The sequence below is a fragment of the Sorex araneus genome, chromosome 9 (genome assembly GCF_027595985.1).
Source record: "Sorex araneus isolate mSorAra2 chromosome 9, mSorAra2.pri, whole genome shotgun sequence".
NCBI lineage: Eukaryota > Metazoa > Chordata > Mammalia > Eulipotyphla > Soricidae > Sorex > Sorex araneus.
The window spans coordinates 27,182,158-27,207,394 of record NC_073310.1 but is presented as its reverse complement, the minus strand read 5'-3'; the positions used below and the strand labels follow the sequence as shown (position 1 = coordinate 27,207,394).

Here is a 25,237-nt window from a genome sequence, read left to right as displayed (position 1 = left end):
CCAGTGTATTTGCACTCAGGGACTCCATTTGCATTCTAGGCCTCCCCCAAAGCTGAATTCCTTACCCCTATGTCTTGACCTGTGGCTAGGACCTATGCTCTATCCCCAGTCACTTCCCAAAATTGATTATACTGGCCAATGTCCTTTATCCTTTAGCCTTCAGACCTGGCTTCCCTATCATTCAGAATATTGATACCTTATGCCTCTGAACTTTAGCTTAGACATAACTACCTCAGTTTTCCATCCCATGAAGCCTATAGTGTCTTTTCAAGACTAAGTTATGGCTTTCCTTGAAGGCATTAACTGAAGTATTTAAAGGGCATTACTCAGATAAACAGAAGGCTTTCACTTTGTTCAATTTGTTACTAAATGTCATCAGAGTTCACCTCTTCTGAATCAGTTTATAAACTTAAAACCTGTCAAAGGAAGCAGAATACTCACTGGGAAGTATATTCCATCAAGGAAATTCACATGGAAATTATTAATATCAGAATATTCAGTGGTTAATATTCACTTTGTTTTTATAAAAACAAAGCATTAGTTTGGGATGTTTTAAATCTGACAGTCTGATGGTGTTGGCAAATGGATATTCTCTGGGTGTATTCCCATGATAAACGCAAACCCAGTTAGGGTACAGAATCCATGTTCTATAATGACAGGGAAATGTTTTGTTCAACTCCTATAATAGTGAATAAACAGTTATAGTCTGTTCATTTGGAGGATACTTTTAGAGGTAGTTTCACTTGCACTGCTATCTTCTGTGTAATGATTTAAGTGTAATACCCATTTAAGGGTCCTGATATCTTATGAATCTCTGACAGATACCCACTTTTGGATAAGTAATTCATAATAGATTCAGAAATTAAAAAATGATTTTATATCAAGATGATTCTCCAATTATTCTTAGGAGCTGAGTGTTAAAACAGAAGCAATGAGCTGAAATTCTATGTAGCCCCACACACCTTTCTTCTTGGCCGTCATTTGTCTGGTCATGGGCAAATAGAGTACTTAAATTAATACAGCTCTGTTTTTTTAAAAATATATATTATCAGGTAAGCAGGATGTAATGTTAATAGTGAGGGGCTAGAGCTAGTATAAGGGTTAAGGGTTAAGGGTAATTGCATGGCCCAATCACACTTCAATTTTCAGCAATGCATAAGGTCCCTGGAATAGCCATTGAGCACTGCTGGGTGTGCCTCCCCATATCCCTCCCCACCCCAGTTCACAGAATAGTGATAAGTGGTTAAAGTGCAACCCATGGGACAAACGCTTGAGTTAGGAAGTTTTAGTATGATCCTATGTTAAAGGACATTTCAAAAATCATATGGAATAAGGTTGGATTGAGGGAGCAAAGGTGGGTGGGGCTCAACACACCAGAAAATAAAATGTAGATCCTTTAAGTAATGAAAATAATGTGATAATGGTACAGGAATAAAGACAAATGATTCTCTGACTACCAACAAAGATGATCACTCAGCACAGAGCCAGGAGTAATCTCTTAGCATCCCAAGTATGGCTGCTGAACTATACAAACAAATACACACACACCCCCATATACATATATCATATATATACAAATAGTATATGCTGACACTTTTGGCAAAAATAAAAAATGAAACCATTTGGATATGCGTAAAGTATGGATGAGAACACAAAACCAAGAACTAGTTATTTATGTGAGGGAGTGGGGTGACCCCAATGACTTGGGCCAAGGACAGAAGGAATCTGGATATGCTACTGGATAGTTACATTTATGGGTTTTTAATTATGTGAATGTGCTATTTACTAAGTATATTTAATAAAAACCTTCAGAGTCAACACAAATCAAAGGATGGAACTCATTTTCTTTGAATAATAAGAGGTCAACTTCTAAAATAAGTGTAACATGTTTGAAGCAAAAACTCTGGTATCAGGATATCTGATTTCCAATTTTAGCCCTACAATCTAGAATTTGCAACTGTGGATAAGTTACTTAGTCTTTGTTATCCTCAGTTTTATTATTTATGAAACAGGTAATTGTAACTTTGAGTTCTGTCATGAAAATGAAATAATGTATCCATATCCTTTACTATGATGGCTACCAAGAATTGCATTTATAATGCTTAATTATTTTCTCCCTTCTCCAAAAATTATAATCAAATCTTAAAAAGGAAGCATTTAAAAGGGGGAAGCATTTACAAGGAAGAGAGTGAGCTTGCAGAAACATTAACTTTAATTCAATTTCTCAAATCTGGTGGGTACAATAGCAAATTATTTGGACATCTGTTCAATATCAGAGATGCACCTGTAGATGTTTAGAGTACACAGATGTTTGTGTCTGTCTGTTTTGTTTTACCAAATTATTTCCATGGGATGCTGCAGTCAGTCTATGTATTTTGGTGATTACGATGCGCTCAGTCTGTGTATTTTGGTGAGTAGCTATGGTTTCTGCAGGTACTTCAGTTTGTAAACTGCTGAGAGGTTTACTGTGAACTGTTTCCAAATTTCCAGCTGAAGGCAGTGCTGATGAAGATCAAAATAGCTGTTCTTATTTACAATGGCACCTAGGTAAAGTTGGAAGATATGGCACAGTACTTCATATACATAATTGTCACACTCATTACAAAGTATTGAATAATTCACAACTTAAAGATGTCAAAAAAAACATTTGATTAGTACATTTCAGAAATTTTGAAATTTTTCACCCTCCTCATAACCTAGGAACCAATATAGAAGAAACATGTACATTTGACCAATTTTAATATAAGAATATTCTTAAATTACATAGATGCCACTTAAGGAAAAATAAATCATGCTCTTGACAGAATATTTTCCTTTTCTTCACTTTCATTATTTCATCAGCTGGTACAATCATTTCTGTCAGTTATATTATCAAGTGCTGGATTTTTAAATTAGGTGATGAGATAAAAACAAAATGCCAAGACATATTACCAGCCAAGTATTTTCACAATGTAATCATTACCCTCTGAAATCATTTTACAACAAAAGGTATGTGAACTGGAAAAATAGTTTATATCACAAAGATTATAAAATATCACCAGGCTCAAAAACAACATTCCTACAGTTTATACAGTCATTTAAGATATACACACATACATGAAAATGTAGGCTACCCTTCACAACTTATGATAAAATTAAGTCAAATTTTAGCTTAAGAATACTTCATTTACTTATTTTCTTGGTAGAAAAGTTTAAATCCTGAACTTTACAATAGACCCTTTTAATTTTCCAGAACACACACACACACACACACACACACACACATATACCATATATATATGTTTTAAATAAATCACAGTAGAGCAATCAACAGAAATGACCAAGGATTTTCTCTAATCTAAAAGCCTTTATCTGTAAAACAGAATAAGTCTAAGATTTTTAAACTTAGAATAATAACAAAGTGCAAAACTTTCACATTTTCTTAAACTTTTAACACCAAGAATAAATCATATTAACTTACTAGGAAGGTTATTCACTTATTGGACAATTTTCTAGTAAGGGTCCACCTTCCTTACATATAATCTTTGCATCTCTAAAAATGAAAAGTGGAGAAGGCTAAACTTTAACCAGCCTTTTCCATTCAACCAAACAAAAGACACCTAACAATTAGTAACAATAAGAAGTCCCTGGGTCTATAAAGTTTAGAAATAAGGTAAGAAAATAGTGATATCTTATTACCTTCTCCAATCACATCCTCCATAAGGTGACTAAATTTTTTAAAAAGAGGGGTGAACTAGCTAAATGAAGCTTAAAATACACCACTAAGTCATTAATGAGTACATTTCAAACTTTGGCAGGGATGAGACGGGGGTTTAAGAGCACTTATTTATAAAAGACTGAAGAGTCTAAGGAAAAACTATTTAGTACCCGCATCACTTATACACAGACACATTCTTCTAAATTAATCACACTGTATCTATGAACATCTTTATAAGAATATTTTAAATATCAAGTACATGTAAATCCAGGTTTAGAAAAGAACAGTCTAGGAGTTATGAGCTATCTGTTGATACATGTCACATGAAATTCTACATGAACTAGATTATCTACAATGAACTAGAATGAAAAGGTTAGGAAACAGTAAGCTTAAAGAAGACATACTCTCTAAGGAAGCATAAATTATAGAAGAAAATCAAGTTGAGAGGATTGCATAGATTGTATTCTAACATAAAATTCTTTAAGAACACTTCAAAATGGTAATCTTGGTGTATATAACGATTTTAACTGGCATTATAAATCCACATAAGAACCATCCATATGTTCTCAAGATAGAAACAAAGTATTTATGCCATCTTTGCTTTCTTAAATGGAAATTTCTAGAATTGAAATAGGGACAGAATATATAAAATAAAAAGAAACATAAGATCAAAGATTGACATACAGGTTCTAAGTAAATAATCTTGATAGCATACCACCCACACATGAAATCTGGCGGGGTATCTTAGGGCACAGTACTTATTTACTGTTAACAAATTAGGCCCTAGGTCCTATACACCAAAACAAAGTAACAATAACATAGCAGCAGCAATTCAAAACCTGAAATCAATGAAACGGAAGCCCGGGGATTCTTACATAACTTGTCTAACTACACACTGAAAGGGCCAATGACCATACCGATAGTTTTGTATTACAAAAGATGACACAAACATAACTTATAGTAGGCTGAAAATAAACTGATAAATTTTTATCATTGATAACACCTTAAGCAACATTTGTGCCTTAGCCCTCCCTTTCTAGTCAGACAATAAAGAGTGTTAGAAGATGGAGATGCACAGGCATTTAAGTTTGACACTGGAAATAGCAGATAAAAGGATGAGAGCAAAACTGATTCTAAACAGATACAACAGCAGAGTACTCAACAAATGGAAACATGAAATTAAACACAATTAATATAACTTAGAGGTTTTAAAAGTATATACTTCAATTATAAATAGCTCTAATTTATAATCTACTAAAAACCATAAATATTCAAGTGAACATTTGAATTTTCTTTTTGACTGGATTCTTGAAGTCCTTGAAGATTAGTCTCCTTTGAATGTCCAAGACTAAAAGGCTTCACAGAGTCAGGTTACGTCTCTACCTAGACCTACTAAAGCTTTTATTACCTACTGTGTTGTAATAAGACTTTAAAATTCTGTAATTCTCTTATACTTGTAGAAAGCCTATGGAAGAAAAAAAAAGCAATTAGTATATCTAATGTGATATGTATGATTTCAAATTATTGATAGGTTTATGGGCTTTAATGTGAAAGCAGAATTCAAAATGAAAGTAGATAGCATTCTTAATGTTAAAATTTCCATTAACTTTACATAGACGTGATGTAATTACTTATTAAAGACCAACACGGCACTAAGATTCTCTAGTCTGGATTTAGATGGGGAAAAGGAAGCCAGTCACTTAAGAGCTTCTACATTAATGACAGGAACAGGGATATGATAAATTCAAAGCAATAAAGAATTTCAAATCAAAAACATAAACAAAAAAACTGCTCTCTATGGTTTCGGAATATTTTCTTTAAACTCTCAAAAGTTGTGGAAATAGTAGAATATTAATTACACTTTGTTTGTTTTGCTTTTGGGGCCACATCTGGCAGTGTTCAGGGGTTACTCCTGCCTTGGTGCTCTGGGTTCTCCTGGTAGTGGCTCCAGGCATCCTATGTAGTGCTGGAGCCACAACGCAGGCCTGCTGCATGCAAAGCATGCGCTCAGCCCACTGCGCTCTCCCTCCAACCCCAGAAAATGAATTCTTATTCCAATCCTCAAAATATTAAATGATTCAAATGTTTTTGTTAGAAAAAAAAGAGAATACGATAATTTAAGTAAATGTATAGGGCCATGTGCTATACCTCAAAGTACTTATTTAAAAATGTTGAAAAACAGACAGAAACAATATGAAGATACAGAAAGAGACTCAGACCATACCTAGAGAAAAGAGCTTCATAAACGGCATAGATGAGTGTTTCCCAAAGTGGGTGTGCCTGCCCCTGGGACAATCCAGGGATGATGGGAATAGCCTGGGGTGCAGCTAGGGACTTTTGATGGTTTGCTTACGGAAGGTATATTTCCAAGGATCACTGAGTGGGGTTCTGCTGTTATTTTTTCTAAAAACAGGGTGGTAGGCTAAATGAATTTGGGAACTCTGGCACAAATGTTCAGAATGAATAATGCATGCAACTTCTGTATTAAAAGCAAAATCATGAGAATCCAAGAAGTCAAAGGTTATTATACAAATTAACAACAGGGAGCTCTCTCTGCTTCCTCTTACCAAGGGAGCAGAAACTGTCCAGCACGATAAAGAACAATTATGAGGGGCTGGAGTGATAGCACAGCGGGTAGGGCATTTGCCTTGCACGCGGCCAACCCGGGTTCAAATCCCAGCATCCCATATGGTCCCCTGAGCACTGCCAGGGGTGATTCCTGAGTGCATGAGCCAGGAGTGACCCCTGTGCATTGCTGGGTGTGACCCAAAAAGCAAAAAAAAAAGAACAATTATGAAATGAAGTGGAGAGATATATTTCATATTAATACGTTTTTCAAAACATATCTTCTATGTTCTCTATTATAATCCTAAGATAAATTTATTTTTATTATTTATTTTGGGGCCTACAATGCTTGAGGGCCCCAAAGCTATCCTGGCAGAGGGGACAGGAGTATCAGTAACTGTACCTGGGGGCCATGGATGCGCCAGGTGTGCGATGTACCCCTAGCTCCCTGGCCTGAGATGAATTATCTTAAAGAGCTTTAAAAATCATTTCAGCTGTTATTATTGTTACCTTACTATTTGTTTCTTTATATTCCACATATGAGAGAGATCATAGTTTGTGTTTTTGGTCCCAGTAGCTATAGCACAGCGTTTGCCCTGCACGAGGCCAACCCAGGTTCGATTCCTATGTCCCTCTCAGAGAGCCTGGCAAGCTACTGAGAGTATCCCGCCCACACGGCAGAGCCTGGCAAGCTACCTGTGGCATATTCAATATGCCAAAAACAGTAAGAACAAGTCTCACAATGGAGAGGTTACTGGTGCCCGCCTGAGCAAATCAATGAACAACGGGACATCAGTGCTACATAAGTCAAAATCAACTACTTCTTCTAAACATAACAATGCATGTCAAGAAAACAGAAGAAATAATCTCTTAGTAGGGTTCCTATTTTCAGTTTCATAGGCAGGGGTGTAGTTTGGATGACAGGGCTTATTCCTAGCTTAGTGTTCAGGGATCACTCCAGGCAGTGTTGGGGAACCACATGCAGTGCTGGAATTAAACTAGAGTCAGCAGCATGCAAGGCTACCGCCTAACCCCTATACTATCTCTCTGATCCAGATCCCTTTTTAACAGACTTATCCTTGCCTTTAATTTCTTCCTAGAACAACACAGTACTATTTCCTTTTATTTTGTTTTCTCCTCCCTATTCACTAGTTAGATGTTATTACATGATCTCTTAGGCAAATTCAAATTCTTTTTGTTTTTTGCTTTTTGGGTCACACCCAGTGATGCACAGGGGTTACTCCTGGCTCTGCACTCAGGAATTACTCCTGGCAGTGCTTGGGGGACCATATGGGATGCCGGGGATTGAACCTGGGTTGGCCGCGTGCAAGGCAAATGCCCTACCCGCTGCGCTATCGCTCCGGCCCCAAATTCAAATTATTTTATAAACCATTTGTGGTATAAAAAAAAAAGCAACTATATATCCCAATGGACTGGAGCAACAGCACAGCGGGTAAGGCATTTGCCTTGCATATGGCCAACCTAGGTTCAATTTCTCTGTCCCTCTCGGAGAGCCCGGCAATCTACTGAGAATATCCTGCCCGCACGGCAGAGCCTGGCAAGCTACCTGTGGTGTATTCAATATGCCAAAAACAGTAAGAAGACTCACAATGGAGATGTTACTGGTGCCCACTCAAGCAAATCAATGAACAATGGGAGGACAGTGATACAGTGCTGTATCCCAATATGGAAATACTCCAGTTTGATCCCTGCACTGCAGATGGTTTCCCAACAGTGCCTGGAGTGATCCCTGAACATAAAGCTAGGAATAAGCCCTGTCATATATATCCCAATATGGAAAAAAAGATAGGATTAGAATGAACCAGAGGAAATAATGACTCCTCTGCTTAAAGAAAAAACAGCTGAAAATTTTCAATATCATTTTTATTTTCATCACCTTCTTAGCCAAGCATTCCTCAATCTTGCGATTGTGCTTGGATATACTGTAAATAAGCAAAAAGAGTATCGGGAGAATATTGTCCCTACAAAATTGAGAAGACAAACTCAAAACCACCAGTGATCTGAAATAATCTTTCCTATAACCTATAGAGAAATGGACTTCTCCTTATATGATCACTCTAAGTCATATGACTACAGAGATGTAATGTCTCTGTCAGTAAAACAGAATAGAACAAGCTACCTTAGTAGAAAAAATTGTATTTGTAATTTGCTGAAACCAGTAAATTAGCCAAAAGTTTTCACTCAGTAAACAGTTCTTACCTTCCAAAAGCATTTAAAAGAGCAACTATTTCCTGCCGAGTGAGTTGGAAGCCTTTAGATGGGCTGTGTTCTGGAAGCTTCTGTATTTCTTTTTCAGAAAACAGTATCTTCAGGGCAGTTCCTAAACCTTGAGTCTAAGGAAAGCAGCAACAAACGTACAATTAAATTTCTATAGTAACGACTATAAAGGCTTAACAATATACAATCATTGTGATGAAAATCAGGAAAATCCGTATCATCTAAACTCCCCCTACCCCAATCCCCTGGCCCAAAGCTGTTTTCAAGGGGCCCAGTGGCTACTTCTGACTCCTGGAAATACTCAGCCAGCCAGACCGGCTGTTCAGTGCTGGAACCTGAGGATACAGCACTGCTTAGGGCTACTCCAATGGTGCTTTGGTGCCACCAGGTCACAACCAGCTGTACTGGGAGCTTTGAGGGAGCTCTGAGCCAGTGATGCTGAGAGGGACGGGGTGAGACTCAACAGGGTGGGTGCATTCCCTCTACTATCTTCTCAGCCCTTCAATAAACTTCATAATTTACTAATTATTAGAACAAGAAAGAAAAGTCTGATTTTACTGTATTCCATTAAAATCTCTTAACTTGTTATTAGTTGTTATCATCCTTATAACAGATGAAGAAATAACCTAACACACTGAACAGTGATTAAACAACCTGAATTTTATACTATATTAATCTATAATATATTACCATATAGAGTAATGGACCTGTTTTTTTGTTTTGTTTTTTTTGCTTTTTGGGTCACATCTGGGGATGCACAGGGGTTACTCCTGGCTTTACATTCAGGGATTACTCCTGGCAGTGCTTGGGGGAACCATATGAAATGTTGGGATTTGAACCCAGGTCGGCTGCATGCAAAGCAAATGCCCTACCAGGTGTACTATAGCTCCAGCCCCAGTAATGGACCCATTTGGCAGAACATTCTTACTTCATGACTCTGAAAACTAAAACCAACTCTGTGCCCATAATTTGACAATGAATTCTTTAAACATTTGTTACTATATGTAAATTACTAATATAATATGTATATAAACAACATCAGAAATAAAATCAAGATTGTGCTAATGGAAATAAATGCAAAAACAAAAATCACTTATGCAGAATATTAATAACATCATTATAATACACATATGACAGCTTAGTATTAATCTTTTCATCAATAAAACATAATGTCTTTATAAACAAATTCAGTTAATAATGCGGATAATTTCATAAAAATTCCTTGGTGAAAAACAATTGTAACATTAGTTTCAAAACAGGCAATATCAAACAAACCTGTAATTTCCCCCATAACCTGCATTTGTCACATCCAACACAGTCCATTATACGAGAGATATTCTTGAAATGTAACCGGAATTCCTCCTGGAATGCAGAAAACGGTCTCATTACAATTAGACTTTACTTATCAAACTGCATTTGTCTGAATTAAGTGTTTAATTTTTAAATTTATTTTATCTAAGGTAATAAGTTTAACATGGTGTGGCCACTTATGATCTTGGCGTACATCTGTACCTCACCTCACCACAACTAAATTAATGTGTATTAATGATGAGTTGGAATTTTCAATTGAAGAAAATAGTTGAACTTGTAAGAGCGCAACATGACAAAAAACGAGTAATATTAAAGAAAATGAACAGCTCCTGCCGCTGCCGAGATGTGATCCCGGGGGCTGCACGCGTGTGCGGCCTCTCTGCAGCTGCACGAGCATGAATCCAGACCCAGCTAAACCACTTTCGACATGGGAAGCTCCTTGCAGAATGTCTCCAGCCTGAGAACTAAGCCTCGACCCCATGCCGGCCCAGGAGGGGAAAGGTATTTCTCTCTCTTGCCTCTCCCTTTCTGGGGATGAAGGGCGTGGGGACCACCATATTATGACGACCACAGATGGGGTTTACATGCTTGCAATGATCCAATATCCGGAAGAAATCTCCCTGGACTTAGTTGTTAAAGTACAGAAATCCAACCTCATTTCTCTTCACAACAGGTCTGACTCTAGTGGGGTACTCCTAACAATAATGGTGAGGTTTGTGTTGAAATATTGAATGTAACCAAAGTAAATAGAAAGTAAAGTGAAATTTATCAGTTACAAGGCGGGGAGGGGGTGTGGGGGTGGGCGGGATGGGAGGTGTGCTGTGGTTTTTTTTGGTGGTGGGATATGGGCACTGGTGAAGGGATGGTTGTTTCAGCATTGTATGACTAAGACTTAAGCCTGAAAGCATTGTAATTTTCCACATGGTGATTCAATAAAATAAAATTCTTATTAAAAAAAAGAAAGAAAGAAAATGAACAAAATTAAATCTGCACACTATTCAATAAAATTTTCATTGTGAAATTTTCATAACTTCATGCAATGTGCCAAAATGTATACTATGGGGGGAAATAAATTAATAAATAAATGATATTGGGGCTTGAAGAGATGATGCAAAGAGCTGGAGCACATGCAAATCATGCAGAGCCCCTGAGTTTAATCCTCAGCACACATGGGTCCCCCAAATCTTGGGAGCCACCTCAAAAAAAGTAAAGAATACATGATCTTTTATGTTTCTGGTATTTGATTTTCTATTTGGTATTCACATATCATAAATGGTCTAAATCAGAAAGATTGTGATTAATTGGTCAAAGTAGAAACTTAGAATGGAACTGAGAAGTATGAGTAGAATTAAAGTATAACTACTGAACTTATCCCACCCTCTTCTCCAATCAAAAACATTTTACCTTTAATGATTTGGCCCCCTTTTTGTCACCTGCAAACATGGATTTCTCATCAAAGTGCATGGGAAAGGACCTGATGAAATAACAATGTTTATAGTAAGTTACAAACAAAATACTCAAGTTTACTTTATAGAGTTTTTGTAAAACTTTTATCTGTTAATTCACTATTTATTCAATGTGTAAGGCTTAGCAATGTAAAAAGGTAATAAATAGTTCATATAATCTGTTCAATAAAAAACTAAAGCAAGATCTGAATATCTTTGATTTATACTAATATTTCATAGAAATTGAATGATAAAAAATATAAAACTTTAATGTGGGGGCTGGAGTGATAGCATAGCGGGTAGGGTGTTTGCCTTGCACACGGCCGACCTGGGTTCGATTCCCAGAATCCCATATGGTCCCCCAAGCACTGCCAGGAGTAATTCCTGAGTGCATGAGCCAGAAGTAACCCTTGTGCATCACTGGGTGTGACCCAAAAAGCAAAAATAAAAAACTTTAATGTGAGCAATATATAACTAAATATTTTAACACACTGTAAAACTTAATGTATAATTTACTTAAACATTTCTTAATTCATTTTTATACTCCATGCCTATTTTAACAAGCAGTAAATTTGTTTAATTTAGATGAGTATTTTTTAAAAGATTATAGTCTAGAAGAAAAGGTATTAATCTCAATGCTAGAACACTTAACAATACCATCTGAATTTAGACAACCACTAGAGCAATACAAAAGTCAGTAGGAAAAGAACATTAAAATAGCACCAAATTTTGCCATGACATAAAATTTAAAATTATAACTTAAAATAAAACATATTCTTAGGTGAAGGTTTCTACAACAAAACTTAATTTTTAGCCAACATTTTTAGAAAAACTTTAAATACTTCTGTTATACTAGCTCTTGCTTTTTCAGTTCCAAAATTCCCTTTCCTGGTTTTTGTTTCATTTGGGGGCCATATCTGGCAGTATTCAGGGGTCATTCTCGGTGATACTTGGGGAGCTGAATCCCTACGTGCAAAACATGCATCTCTGCACTCCAAATTCTTTAAGTGAAATTAAGTCAGTTTTAACTGTATCTCCAAGGACTGTTGCATTTAGCACTACATCTTGTTCAAATAAAGAGTAGAACATTCAAATACTGAATAGATCACTAATAATCAATTCTTACTTTGTATCTTGAAAGATATTTAGTAGAAGGGTTTTTGTGTCAGCATCATCTTCTACATTTCCAGTATAAAGATCGACAATTGAACGCTCAAAATATGGAGCCACCTTTGATAAAGCTCGAAGTTCAATTAAATATAGAAAGTAGAGATTCTTCAGTCTTCTTGGGCCTTCTCCCTTGGTTTCCACAGGATCAAAGCGGCGTTTAAATTCTTTGAGATTAGGTCCCCACCTAGGTTTACCCCAGGTTTCTAAAGAGAAATACATTACATATTTTAATATATAAATTTTCCTTAAGTTCACTGATTTTTATAATGATTGCAAGACAAAAATCTCTTTTAAAAATCTTATTACCTTCCAAAAGATAATTTGCACAAAGATGTAAGTTGATACTAGCATGAAGTCCTGATATAAGTTTATAGAAGACTCTTTTCTCCAGACATAAACCTATTCAGAAAAATATTCAAAAAGAAATCACATCCATTTATGTAACAGACATACTGAATCATAATTTATAAAAGATGCTCAACACCAATCATCAGAGAAGCATAAATCAAAATCCCAGTGAGGTATTTCCAAATACTGCTGGAATGGCAATGATCAACAGACAAGATAACTAGTGTTTTAAGTACGTAGAAAAGGAACTCTCATGAATACTGTGGGGCTGTGAGTTGGTGTAGCCATTACAGAAAAACAGTGTAACGGTCCCTCAAAAATTAAAAAGAGAAACAGAACATGATAGCAATTTCACATCTGGGTATTTATGTGAGAGAACTGAAAACACTAAACACGAAAAGTTGCAGATTGCCCGTCAATTGCAGCATTCATTTATAACAGCCAAGATATTGAAGTAACCTGTGCATAAACTGATATACAAATGTGTAAAGAAAATGTAACAGAGGAATATTATTTAGCCATAAAAAAAGAGATCCTGCCACTTATGACAGGATAAGTTTATCTCAGGATAAACCCTGAGAGCTCTCACACTATGTGAAATTAAGTCTGACAGACAAAACTAAACATCAGGTGATCTTACTTATATTCAAACTCTTTAAATAAACAAAACAAAAATGGAGCTCATAAGTACAGGTAACAGGTATGTAACTGCCAAAAATGGGGAGTGCAAGGGCTGTAAAATATGTGAAAGGAACCAAAAGGAACAAATTTACATTATAAAAATAAGAAAGTTATGGGGATTCAATATACAGTAAGGAGGTTATATCTGATTATATTTCATCATCTTGAAACTTATATTGTCAAAGTATGTAACTATATGTACTGCATGTGCATATATTATATATAAAAGCATACAGTTAACTGAAAACAAAGAGAAATCATGTTTGTATGACAACCAATAGACATAAAGAGAAATTAATTATATAGTAACTTTGTAGAATTACAAGGAAGTTGTGATTACAAAATATCAGTTTTCTTTCACCTAATTCGCTTATCTTTTGTCTTATCTTAACTTTTGGTGTTGTTAATTAATGGCAATTTGGTAAAATTTTAAAAGTGTATCATATATCCAGTTATTAACCAAAGTTGTTAAGGTCTTACATTTCTGCATTTAGCATTTAAAATTTTCAACATTATGTAAGCACGAAAGTTTGTAAGTCTGTAACTGTACCTCACAGTGATTAATTTTAAAAAGTTTTTTAAAATTAAAAATAAAATAAAAAGTTCAGCATTAGAATATATCAGTGAAAAATATCAAACATATTGAATTGATATTACTTTATTCTTTTAGGAAAGTTTAGAATATAGTAATAATGTTTAGATGCATGTTTATATGCACCTGAATTAAAAACAACTAAACTTAAATGTACCCTTTCTCAATTTATTATATTAAAATTTTATTATATTTTTCCTTTCCAAAATAATATTCAAATAATTGTATCTCAATATGTAATTACCTAAAAAATGTTATTTTCTTTCAAACTGCCAAAATTAATTATCTTGGTAATGAATCCTGGAACTTAGAAAGACATGTTAAATAAATACATTTTTATAAACATCCAATAAATTTAAAACACATTTAAATTTACCTTCTAGCCAGGTGTAGAATGATTCTCCTAAAAGAAAAGCCATATACACAGCATTCGGTTAGGATATTTTAAGTGGCCATCTATAAATTAGAACAAATAAAGTCTAAAAAATATTTTTATGACAGATGAAGAAATGTTTCTATAAATGAACATTTTTACATGAGATATATGCATATAATCCTAGAAAATTTAGCCCCAAAATAACCTTAGGAGAATGGTCTTATAAATGTGATATTTTGATTAATGAAATTACTTTAGAAAAATCTTTAATCAAAATGTTATATAAATCTTACTAGAGGCTAAAACAACCATAATTTGGGGAGAGAGAAGCTCAAAACTCTTATATCTGTTTTTGCAAATATAACTATAGCATATTTAGCACATAACTATAGCACTGTTGAAACTTTTGGAAAAAAACTAATTATACAAAAATCAAATTATTTTCATTTTTCCTGAACCAGGAAAATTAGATATATTTCCTCAATTATTTAAAGCTAAATTTTAAGAGATAGCTTAAATCTCCTTTAATTTTTAAGATAATGATTTCCCCCAAAATGTCTAAACAGAAAGAAGCCTGTCTTATTAATGTATTAATGCTAAAAGAACTATGTCTAGACCCCTACTGTTCGAAAATCAAAGCAGAAGAAAGTTAAGCAAGGAGTTTAGAGGACAAATATAGTAGGGGCGTTATCTTTCCTCTTAAAAGTCTTCATACTGTGGTGCCAGAGCAACAGTATAGCAGGCAGGGCACTTGCCTTGTCCATGGTCAACCTGGCTTCAATCCCTGGCACTCTACAGGATACCCTGAACATCACCAGGAGTCACAAGCACTGAGCAATGCCAGGTGTGGCCCAAAAGGAAAACAATTATTTTTCTTACTGCTTACAGAGTCTTAGAGTCATGCTTGATTTTTATTTCTCAATTTCTTGGTCCATGCCTTTTCTTCCAAATAGCACATACCATCCAACTTATAGGCCTAAATCTGTCCTGTCATTAAAAATTGATTTCAAATGTCACCTCTTCCACTAAACTTTCATTTACATTCCAACAGAACATTCCAGTGATATATGATTAGTCTTGTCTTTAAAGAACTGTATAGCACTATGTATAGTTATACTCTGTATGTAGTACTTCATCTTTTTCTTAGTACTTCATCTTTATTCATAATGCTTAACACTACTATAGTTCCTAAAAAGAAGGCATTGTTTCAAAATTATTTCTATTCTACACAATGCCCATCATATGCCCTCTTAAAAATTAAAAAAAATTATTTTATTAAATCATTGTGAGATATAGTTACAAGCTCTCATGTTTGAGTTATAATCATACAATGTTCAAACACCCATCCCTCCACCAGTGCACATTCCCCATCACCAATCTCCCCAGTATACCCCCCTTTCTCACCCTCCCCCTGCCTCCCTGGCAGAGAATTTCCCACATACTTTCTCTCTACTTTTGGGCTTTATGGTTTGCAACAAAGATACCGAGAGGCCATACTTTAGGTCCTTTATATATTTTCAGCACACATCTCCCATCCTGACTGACCCTTCCAACCATCATTTTCTTAATGATACTTTCTCTATTCTAGCTGCCTTCACCCCCACTTACAAGGCAGGCTTCTAACGCTGGCCCTTGTGTCTACCATCCTTGGGTGTCAGTCTCATGTTTATTTTATACTTCACAAATGAGTGCAGTCCTTCTATGTCTGTCTCTCTCTTACGTGTCTTTGAACACAGAAAACATCGACTTGAAATAACTTTTAGTTGTGTGGACCTTTTGACCCATGTTCACTCAGTGATTGGCAGTAACCAATTGTTGACAAATTAGTGCTTCTTAGAATAGGTATCATAATAGAAAATAAACTATAAATTTTAAAATAGAAATAAAAGTAGAAGACAAACTATCTGGCAAATTATTCTGACTTCTTTCTGTTTTTCAGGGCAAAAGGCAAATAAATTATAGAAAACGGAAAACCTGAAGTGCAATTTTGCTTTCTAAACTCAACTCTTAGGTAAAATAGCATTTATATATTTTCAAGCACAGGATACTTTTATATTATTAAAATAGATATTTATAATTTGGGGGGTCACCATTAATTGGTAGCTATTTTCAAGTGGGACAGAAGAAAAACTTCCTTTTTTGATTAGGGAGAGCAAAAGTTCTCACTGGGTTTCCAAACCTTGGTGCTGTCAGGAATATCCCAGCACAAGCAGCAGAATAAGGTTTAACCCCACGGCCTGGAGCTTGCCTAGCTGCTTTTTAAGCTACAGAACTATTTTCTGGGTACCCATCCGAAGCCCCAAACAGCAGAGCTGTCAATAATGAATGCCTCATAGCATTCAGAGAGCCCGGGGCTGGAACCTGTGGCCTTAAGATTGTCAGGTCAGTGCCTTCAGCCATCTTCCAGAGCCTGAGAGAATACCTTAATTTTTATTGTTAAAAACAATTTCTCCACACTAGAAACAAACACAAGAGTTTTCACTTACCATCATCTTCTCCTGAAAGAGAAAACAACAGATAGTTTTAGAAAATGTCTTGCAAAGTTCAGATTCCAAACCTATTAATTTTTATGAGGTTGAAATTTACCATGTTTTAAAGTATTAACTAGTCCATGAACCTTAGTATTCAGTTATCCTGAAAATAATATTTCTTAAGGATATTTCCAAAGATATTTCCAAATTGTCTTTAGAAAACAACTGAAAATAATCATATTGACCACTAGGGGCCAATAATTAAATACACAAAGTCAGTCCCTTTAGTTCACACAACCCTCTCTGAATGTTATTTTTCCATGATGGAATATTTTTCTCTCAATTCATGGTTCCTGGTCAAAGAGATATTTCAGTGACAGAGCATTACGAGATACTGGGTTTGATCCTCAAACCTCATCCCCCTGCAAATAAGAAATCAAATCCTCTTTTATCTTTCTATCCTCTTTCTACATAGTACTATCCTTACTTCATATTTCCAGCAGATTAATCTCTACTGTAATATGGAACTGAAGATTTCTTAGACTTGATGGTTCTACTAAATGAACAACTGTATTTTTCACTTAAAAAGTGCTTACAAAAAGTATTGAAGAATACCCTTTAAACTATGTGCTATGGAAGAAAAAAATGGAGGCAGAATGGGAGTAGGAGAATCTTGCCTCTTGTACTTTATATCATTTTTACATTCCTTGATTTCTATAAAAATTCTGAGTAATAAAATAGCTAAGGGCCCAGGAGATAGTGTCATCGTTAGAGCCATGAAATGCATGTACCAGAGTCTGATTCCCGAATTCACAATGTACCCCAAGCATCATCAGGTAGAGTCCTGGCAGCACCACCAGAGTGGTCTGGATGATCCCTAACATCATTGGGCAACATTGCATTTTAGACCTCTGCATTATTTGCGGGGGTCTGGGGGGAGAGGAGGTCAAGGGGAGACACCTGGCAGTGCTTGGGGCTTACTCCTGGATCTGTACTCCGGGATCCTCTTAAAGATCTCGTGGGACCATATGGGGTGTCAGGGATCAAACCTGGGCCAGCAGTGTGCAAGGCAAATGCCCTACCTGCTATGCTATCTTGCTGCTCCCCTTGGACCCTTCCTTGACCCACTGGCCCTCTTGGTTAAGAATTGCTGGTGGGGGCCTCTAAAGCCTCCTCAGAATGGCTTGGGAGCACCCCACCCCCCAAAAAAGGTTGAAAACAAAAAAGTTATGAGAAGAAAATAGTAAATTAAAAAAAGACAAGTAATAAGAAGTCATGCCCTTTTGTCATGATATAACCCCTTTCTCCTGACCATTTCAGAACAAATTTACAAAAAATACTGGCCACATTGTGACAGAATGAGCAAGTACATTCAACATTCTAAGTCTCTCTGGTATTCAGAAATATCCAAGGATGTGAATCTACTCTGGGGTATTTCTTAAAATCAATTTTCTGCTAAAAAAAATGAGAAAGCAAGTTAATTGTCAAGTATGGCTAATTTTATGCTGAATAACTTCCAACTATCTACAAAGCAAAGTCTTCCCATAGAAATAATGTCAGAACACAGAAAATATGTAACTTTTTTCTACTAGTCACACTTTAAACAGTAAAAGGGGAGAGGGGTAGATCTCAGTAGAGCGTCTGCCCTGCTGGCATGGGCTTGCACACTGGCTAGCCGGCTCTGCCACATGCTGAATGTGATCCCAGTGGCATTACTGTTTGGGATCATCCCCAGCACCACAGTGTGACCTGTGTGGGCCAAAAGGTACGCAATATTGGCAAGCATCCAAAATTAAGTGAGCAAGCACCGTAAGTAAGATTCCTACTGAGCACTGCAACCAAGTTATGTGTCTCCACTCATCACAAAACAACATCAGAAAAAAAAAAAAAACAACATCAGAGGGGAAGGGAGGCAGGAGAGAAAGTAAAAGGTACATACATGCATTGTAAGAAAAATATTGTGTGATGAAAAGTAACCCTACCAAAAAAATGAAAACCTACTTAGAGATAAAATGTTACTATTTTAGGACTTTTAAAACTAAACTAAAATGAAATAAAATGTACCATTTAGTTTTGTATTAGCCACATAAATGTGCTTAATTACTCCATGCGCCAAATGGCTTTCTCTTGGACACTACAGGTGAAAGCAGTGTTGCAGGTAATCTAATCTTCTGAAACCTCCACATCTTTACTACTCAAACACACTACATGTGTGTTTGAGTATCAGCACCCTGGGTATCACCTGAAGTTGTCTCTTGGACTTCACACAGGACCCAGAGAATCACAAGCTGATAGATTCACAACCCTAGGCTACTTGCACATACACACCAGGGTTCCTAGAAAACACTCCGTCCAAGCACTAGTTTTCAAACTTGGCTACAAGTTGGAATCATTTGACGAGTTTAAAATATACCAAACTCTGGGTCCCAATCCCAGAGATTCTGACTTATTCGGGATAGGATATGGACATACCAAGAAATCTCTGGTATATGCAGATTACTCACATATTATAATTTATCCTAAGGCAGGGCATACCACATATTAGGCCCTCAATGGATAAGAGTAGTTATATAAAACATGTAGAAAAATTGAAATTTAACCGAATGTTAACATTTTTGATCATTCAAATTAAGTAAAATATAGAAATGATTAAGGTTTATATTAATATGAAACTAAATTTTCCTCAATTTTACTTACAAAGCCATTTTATGGTTACTCCCATTAAGTATGAAAATTATGAAAAACATACCTCGGCTGGGTGCCAAAGGATTTAAAGGACGATAAACAGACCGAGGCCTGTAAAGGAAAATAAAAAAACCTCAAATGTAAATTGGCTTGACCATCTATGTTTGGTTTTGAAGCGGGGCACATCTGGCTGTGTGCTCTGGGCTTACTCCCAGCTCTGTGCTCAGAGATCGCTCCGGACAGGCTGGAAGACCTTATGGGGTGCCTGGGATCAAACTTAGGTCTGACACATACAAGGCAAGTGCCCTACTGGATGTACTATTGCTCAGACCCCCTATTTATATTTGTACAGGGGCCACACTCAATGGGGATGAGAATAGCTGAGGTTAGTGCTATTCCCAGAGATGCTTATCTGGCAAAGCAGGCCTGATGGTATGGTGCTGGACCCTACAGTGCTCAGGGCCACACCTGGAAGTGCTCAGAACATGTGTAGCAGGAAACTGAATCAGACCCTTGCACACACCAGGCATGTATTCTCCTATCTGAACCGTACCCCAGCCCCCAGCTTGGTTTTTAAAATCTAATTTTATACAACAGAAACTAACACACATGCATGCTCCTCCTCCCATCATCCTTTAAGTCACTGTTCCCTCTTCCCCAACCCCATATAATTACTTGAAACAGTTTTCTTCATAGATGCTATTCCACACTCTCCACGCAGAAGACCCTTTATAGCCAGTGTAACGCTCTGGGTTCAGCAACAGGTCCACGTACTGAGCAGTTGGAGATCGCTCATCTGAACAAGAAATAACTCATAAAAAACACAACTCACGGTTTATCTAACATGCAACATGTAATGCTACACTTTTCAAAAAATCTCTAACTCAAACAGTAGTGGTTAGTTTATATCTGACTGTTCCTGACCTGAATTTATAACAAATTGGGCTTTGGAAAAAGAACAACTCCTTGCTTTTCTATGGATAGTTTCATGCTCTCAAGTAGTATGACATCTATCATTTTATTGGAAGCATCAATAATTTTGTAAATTTTGTAGTACTCTAGATTAAAAAGACCTAACAGCATCATAGCCTGAGTATAGCCACCATCATTGTGAAAGAGATCATGTGGCTCCAAAGAATAAAATATGTACTATATGTTCATTTACATTAGTAAAATTTGTCAAACCTTGTCCTGTATAGACCCCATGACATTAGAGTGAGAAGTTCGTGTGCGTATGGTAGAAAGCAGACACAGATTGAGTCTCATATAAACATACCGGTGGTGCAGTATATATTTATATCTGGAGTCACCTATGATATTATTTCAATTAAGTCCTAGGTGTTTGTATGTATCAATCATTCCAATAATTCTCATTGGGTCTACCATCCTCTTCGCTCTTTCCCTCAAAAAAAAAATTCTTTCTTCCTCTACAAAGCTGCTCCAAAGCTTTTCTATTTGAACACAATAATCATTACGTATGAATTCAAAACATGAATAGAAATATCCAACTTTGAGGATTCAACAACATAAATTTATGTTTTATCCTCAAGTACACATTTTTCCTCCAAGTGAATTTTCTTTTCATTTCCTTAATATTGGTGTTATGCTAGGCAGTCACACCCAGAAACTGCCCCCAGCAGCATGTAATCCCATCAACGGCTAACATCCAGAGACTATAAAAACAAGCTCATGGAAGGAGACATCTTATAGCCTAGTTCTCCAAGAGGGAGAACTACCAAGAGTTTCCTGCCCGCATGGGAGAGCCTGGTAAGCTCCCCGTGGTGTATTCATATGCCAAAACCAGTAACAATGATGGGTCTCATTCCCCTGATCCTGAAAAAGCCTCCAATGCAGCACTGTTGGGAAGGAGGAGTAAAGAGAGGCTTCTAAAATCTCAGGGCTAGGATGAATGGAGACGTTACTGAGATCGCTCGAGAAAATCGACGATCAACAGGATGATGATGATGAGGAGGAGGATACAAAATATTTCTAGAAGCTAGATATTCCTTCCCACATCCTAACCCAAATGCCTCTCAGAACATAATGGCAGCATAAACTAAGTGTATAGATCTTTTTACTTATGGAGGAAAGTATTAAAATATTAAGCCAAGGACTTAATATTGAGTCTATAGTATTCTACCACCATATTTACTAAACTGTTAAATCACAAACAGCATATGATTTATTTGAATAAGTTGGATCAAATATCTATAGTTTATAACACTTCCTAGTAGTTTTGAGATACAGTCAGATCTAAAAACTGCTGCTTTAAGTATTTCTAATTTATTAGTGATCATGTCTTAATGGAGAAGTGAAAGTAATCACAAAATTCAGATCATTAATGGACTAGCTATAATCAGCAAATATTTATTGAGTCTGTACCAGGCATTGTCCCAGGAACTAGAGATACAGCATGAGTCGAAGAACAAGACCCTTGCTCTCAAATATTTCTCATAATGTAGTTGGAGAAGATGGAAACAAATAGGTACATCGAGCAACATGTTAAAACATTCTGAGAGTTTTTGGTGCTCTGAAAACATGAGGGCAGCAGTACATGCAAAATAGAGTGTGCCAGTTAGTTTATATTTTGAGGTTCTCAGCATGAGATGATATTTGAGCAGAAACCTGAAGCAAAGGAAGAAGCCAGTCATGCATAAAGACAATAAAATATAAGTATAGGGAGAACAATTAACTAAACCAACTAAATTATTTAAAAACCTGTTTGAATTACAGAGATTGACATTCCTTTTAAACGGACAGTGCAGTCTATGGCCATACCACCCTGAACGCACCTGATCTCGTCTAAACAGACAGTGCAAACAACAAAATATTCTTTTCTTGTGGATTATGGATATATTCCAATGAATTGCAGAATATATTCTTTGGATTTTTTCGTCTAAATTTTAATCAAAATCAAAACTCAAAATTTAATGATTTTAGATCTGAAGTATCTAAACTGACTCTACAACTACTCTACTATTTAAAAAAATTATATGTATAAATCACTAGAACGCACAAGAGGCTACCAAGTGAATAATGGTGACTTACCAGCAGCATTTATATTTAACAATTACATAAAATTCAAATTACTCATCATTTAAATGACACAATCCTAAATTCTTAAAGGGTGATTTTATGTAAATTATTAAAAAAAATCTCATCTATTTCTGTGAGATGATAGAAGCTGATATTAAGTAGTTAATATAACTTAGTGATAACCACTGATTGAGCAAACCAATTTAACCATAGCAAAGGATCACCTTGCAACTGATGACTTACATAACTTACTTAATTATATATAATTTATTTGTTATTTATAAATATTTAATACATCATATTAAAATTATATGAAGTGTTTCATTTTTGTTTAAATTTTTTAAATTTAAATTTAAAGTTTTTAATTTCATATAACATATGTATTTTAATTTTCTGGGATCAAATCTAGGGCTTCACATGTGATACATATACTCTACCACTGAGTTGCATACCCAATCCCAGATATGTGGTTTTCTTTTTGGCAGGAGGCCTGGGTCGGGGGGTAGGGTGCTGAGGGAAGGTTAAGTACTCAGGGCTTATTTCTGTGTGCTCAGGGATCACTCTTGGCATGCCTGGGGAACATATGTGGTGTCAGGGATTGAACTAGGATCAACTGCATGCAAAGCAAGCATCTTCACCCCTGTAACAACTCTCTGGTTTCATCAATGTCTTTCCTCTTAAAAGTTTGTTAAATAAACCCAGTTGAAAAAATTTTAACTTAGTCAACAGATATGTAAAATGGTAAGTTTGGAAGAACGTAAGTATCAAGCATTCTATAAATATTACCAGTATGACAGCAAAAGAGCACATGAAATAGTGTGCCAACCTAGTACTTGACATAGGTACAATACATTGCTTCTATCAATGATCTAAGTATCATTTGCTTAGTAAAATTTAATTATTAAATTAAGTTTTTGATTAATAAAAAACAAAAGAAACTACTTTCTTAAACCACAGTTAATAACATTTTTCTCAATTTATCTATTACTATTATCTAATACTATTACCTAATACTATTGTAGTAACTTATTCCATTAAAGACTAGACTATTAATAACACAAATTTCTGTACAGATCAATTCAAAATCTTTCAAAAGCAGTATGTCAATGCTTTTCAAGGCTTGAAGATTTCAAAAGATTTAGTGATTTTTCTAATTATTCACACTTGAACCGTAAATTATTTCCAACACCAAAAATATAATAAGGTAAAATGTAAATGAAGGTTAAATGAGTGACATACCTACACTGAATAATTTAGTAACATTATCTTAGAGATAAAGAAATTTTAGTGATTTCAATTATTTCTCATTAAGGAAAGTGATCACTCGAAGTTGGCATGGATTACCCCCCTACAATCTCCTTGTACTTCTGGAACTTCTGTTCCAGTGGTCACACTCATGAACCCCCTGTAGTGCCATGTAAGCTCATTCACTGGTCATGATCCAGGGACTCATAAATAAACCTCGAAAGAAATCAACAAGTTCCAGAAGAGTCTCCCGGATGCCCACGCAAGGTTTAGTCATCCAGGTGGTGGGGGCTGGGTCACCCAGGGCCCACCCAAACAGACACATGGCTCCTGTACTCCACAATCACCTCTGTGCTTCTGGGCAGACCCCACTGCTCCGAACAAGCCTCATACTGAAATTCATCTGCTGAAAAACTCTATATGTGGATTCAGTAGCTCTGTTACTGAAACCTCCAAGCTTCCACAGAGCTGGAATGGGTGCCCTCCCTCTATCTCCCTGTAGTTCCAGAAGCCCTAACAGTCATGCACACATCCCAGAGCCACCACCCAGTTAAAAATTTAACTCCAGCTGTATCACCCATTAAAAATTTTGGACTTCCTAGAGCAACATCTCAAACTCTACAACACTGATAAACTAGTAGTAGCACACACTAGATCGAATGGGATGTAACATAGAAACCAACTAATCTAAATTAACAAAATATAAGCACAGAAGGTTTAACCTGCAACATCATTTTAGTAATCTCTTATACAAGGACCTAATGGCTTCAAGGTGAGATAAAACAATATTCACTATCTTTCTTATAAGGAAACACTTTTTGATCATTCTCTTATCAAATTACTGATAACAAGCAATATTAAATAAATTACTGAGGGCCTGCAATGGGGGCAGGATTAAGGGGTGGCTGGAAAAATTTGGGACAACGGTGGAGGGAAGGTGTAATAGTGATGGGATTGGTGTTGAAATATTGGATACTTGTAACAAATCATGATGAACAACTCTATAAACCACAGTACTTATATTAAGTGTAAGGAAAAAATTTGAAAATATAAATTATAAATAAATTTTAAAAATTAAAAAGTGATTATTAATGATGACAGTGTCCTGTCTTTGTGTCACTCCAGGGGAATCTGAAAAGAGGGAAGGAGGGGAATAAAATTGGGTGCTCACTAAAATTTGGAGGTGTCTTTATGTTAATGTGGTGAGACTTCCAGTGAGAACATTTTTATAATATGTTCCAAGAACTATAGCTGTCATAGAACTGAAGGCCCATAGGACATGGTGTGCAATTAAAAGAAAGACAGAGGTTTGTATTTAGTCAGACCTAGGATTGAACTCTCTCTTAAGTCTTGCTACTGTGTGACATGGGTCATGTC

General features: G+C 36.0%; 1 protein-coding gene across 1 annotated transcript in view; it reads right to left on the bottom strand.

Annotated features, from left to right (window-relative positions):
• Window positions 1-2,189: 2,189 nt before the first annotated feature.
• Window positions 2,190-25,237, bottom strand: part of ERO1B (endoplasmic reticulum oxidoreductase 1 beta) — a 57,380-nt gene continuing 34,332 nt past the window's right edge. Inside the window, exons 7-16 of the mRNA XM_055147495.1 lie at window positions 20,255-20,375; window positions 19,644-19,690; window positions 16,910-16,921; window positions 14,424-14,450; window positions 12,733-12,825; window positions 12,383-12,629; window positions 11,216-11,285; window positions 9,776-9,862; window positions 8,483-8,616; window positions 2,190-5,162 (exon numbers count right to left, since the gene is read on the bottom strand). Of these exons, the coding sequence (XP_055003470.1) occupies window positions 5,102-5,162; window positions 8,483-8,616; window positions 9,776-9,862; window positions 11,216-11,285; window positions 12,383-12,629; window positions 12,733-12,825; window positions 14,424-14,450; window positions 16,910-16,921; window positions 19,644-19,690; window positions 20,255-20,375 (899 nt within the window). The 3' untranslated portion in view covers window positions 2,190-5,101. The remainder of the gene's footprint in view (window positions 5,163-8,482; window positions 8,617-9,775; window positions 9,863-11,215; window positions 11,286-12,382; window positions 12,630-12,732; window positions 12,826-14,423; window positions 14,451-16,909; window positions 16,922-19,643; window positions 19,691-20,254; window positions 20,376-25,237) is intronic.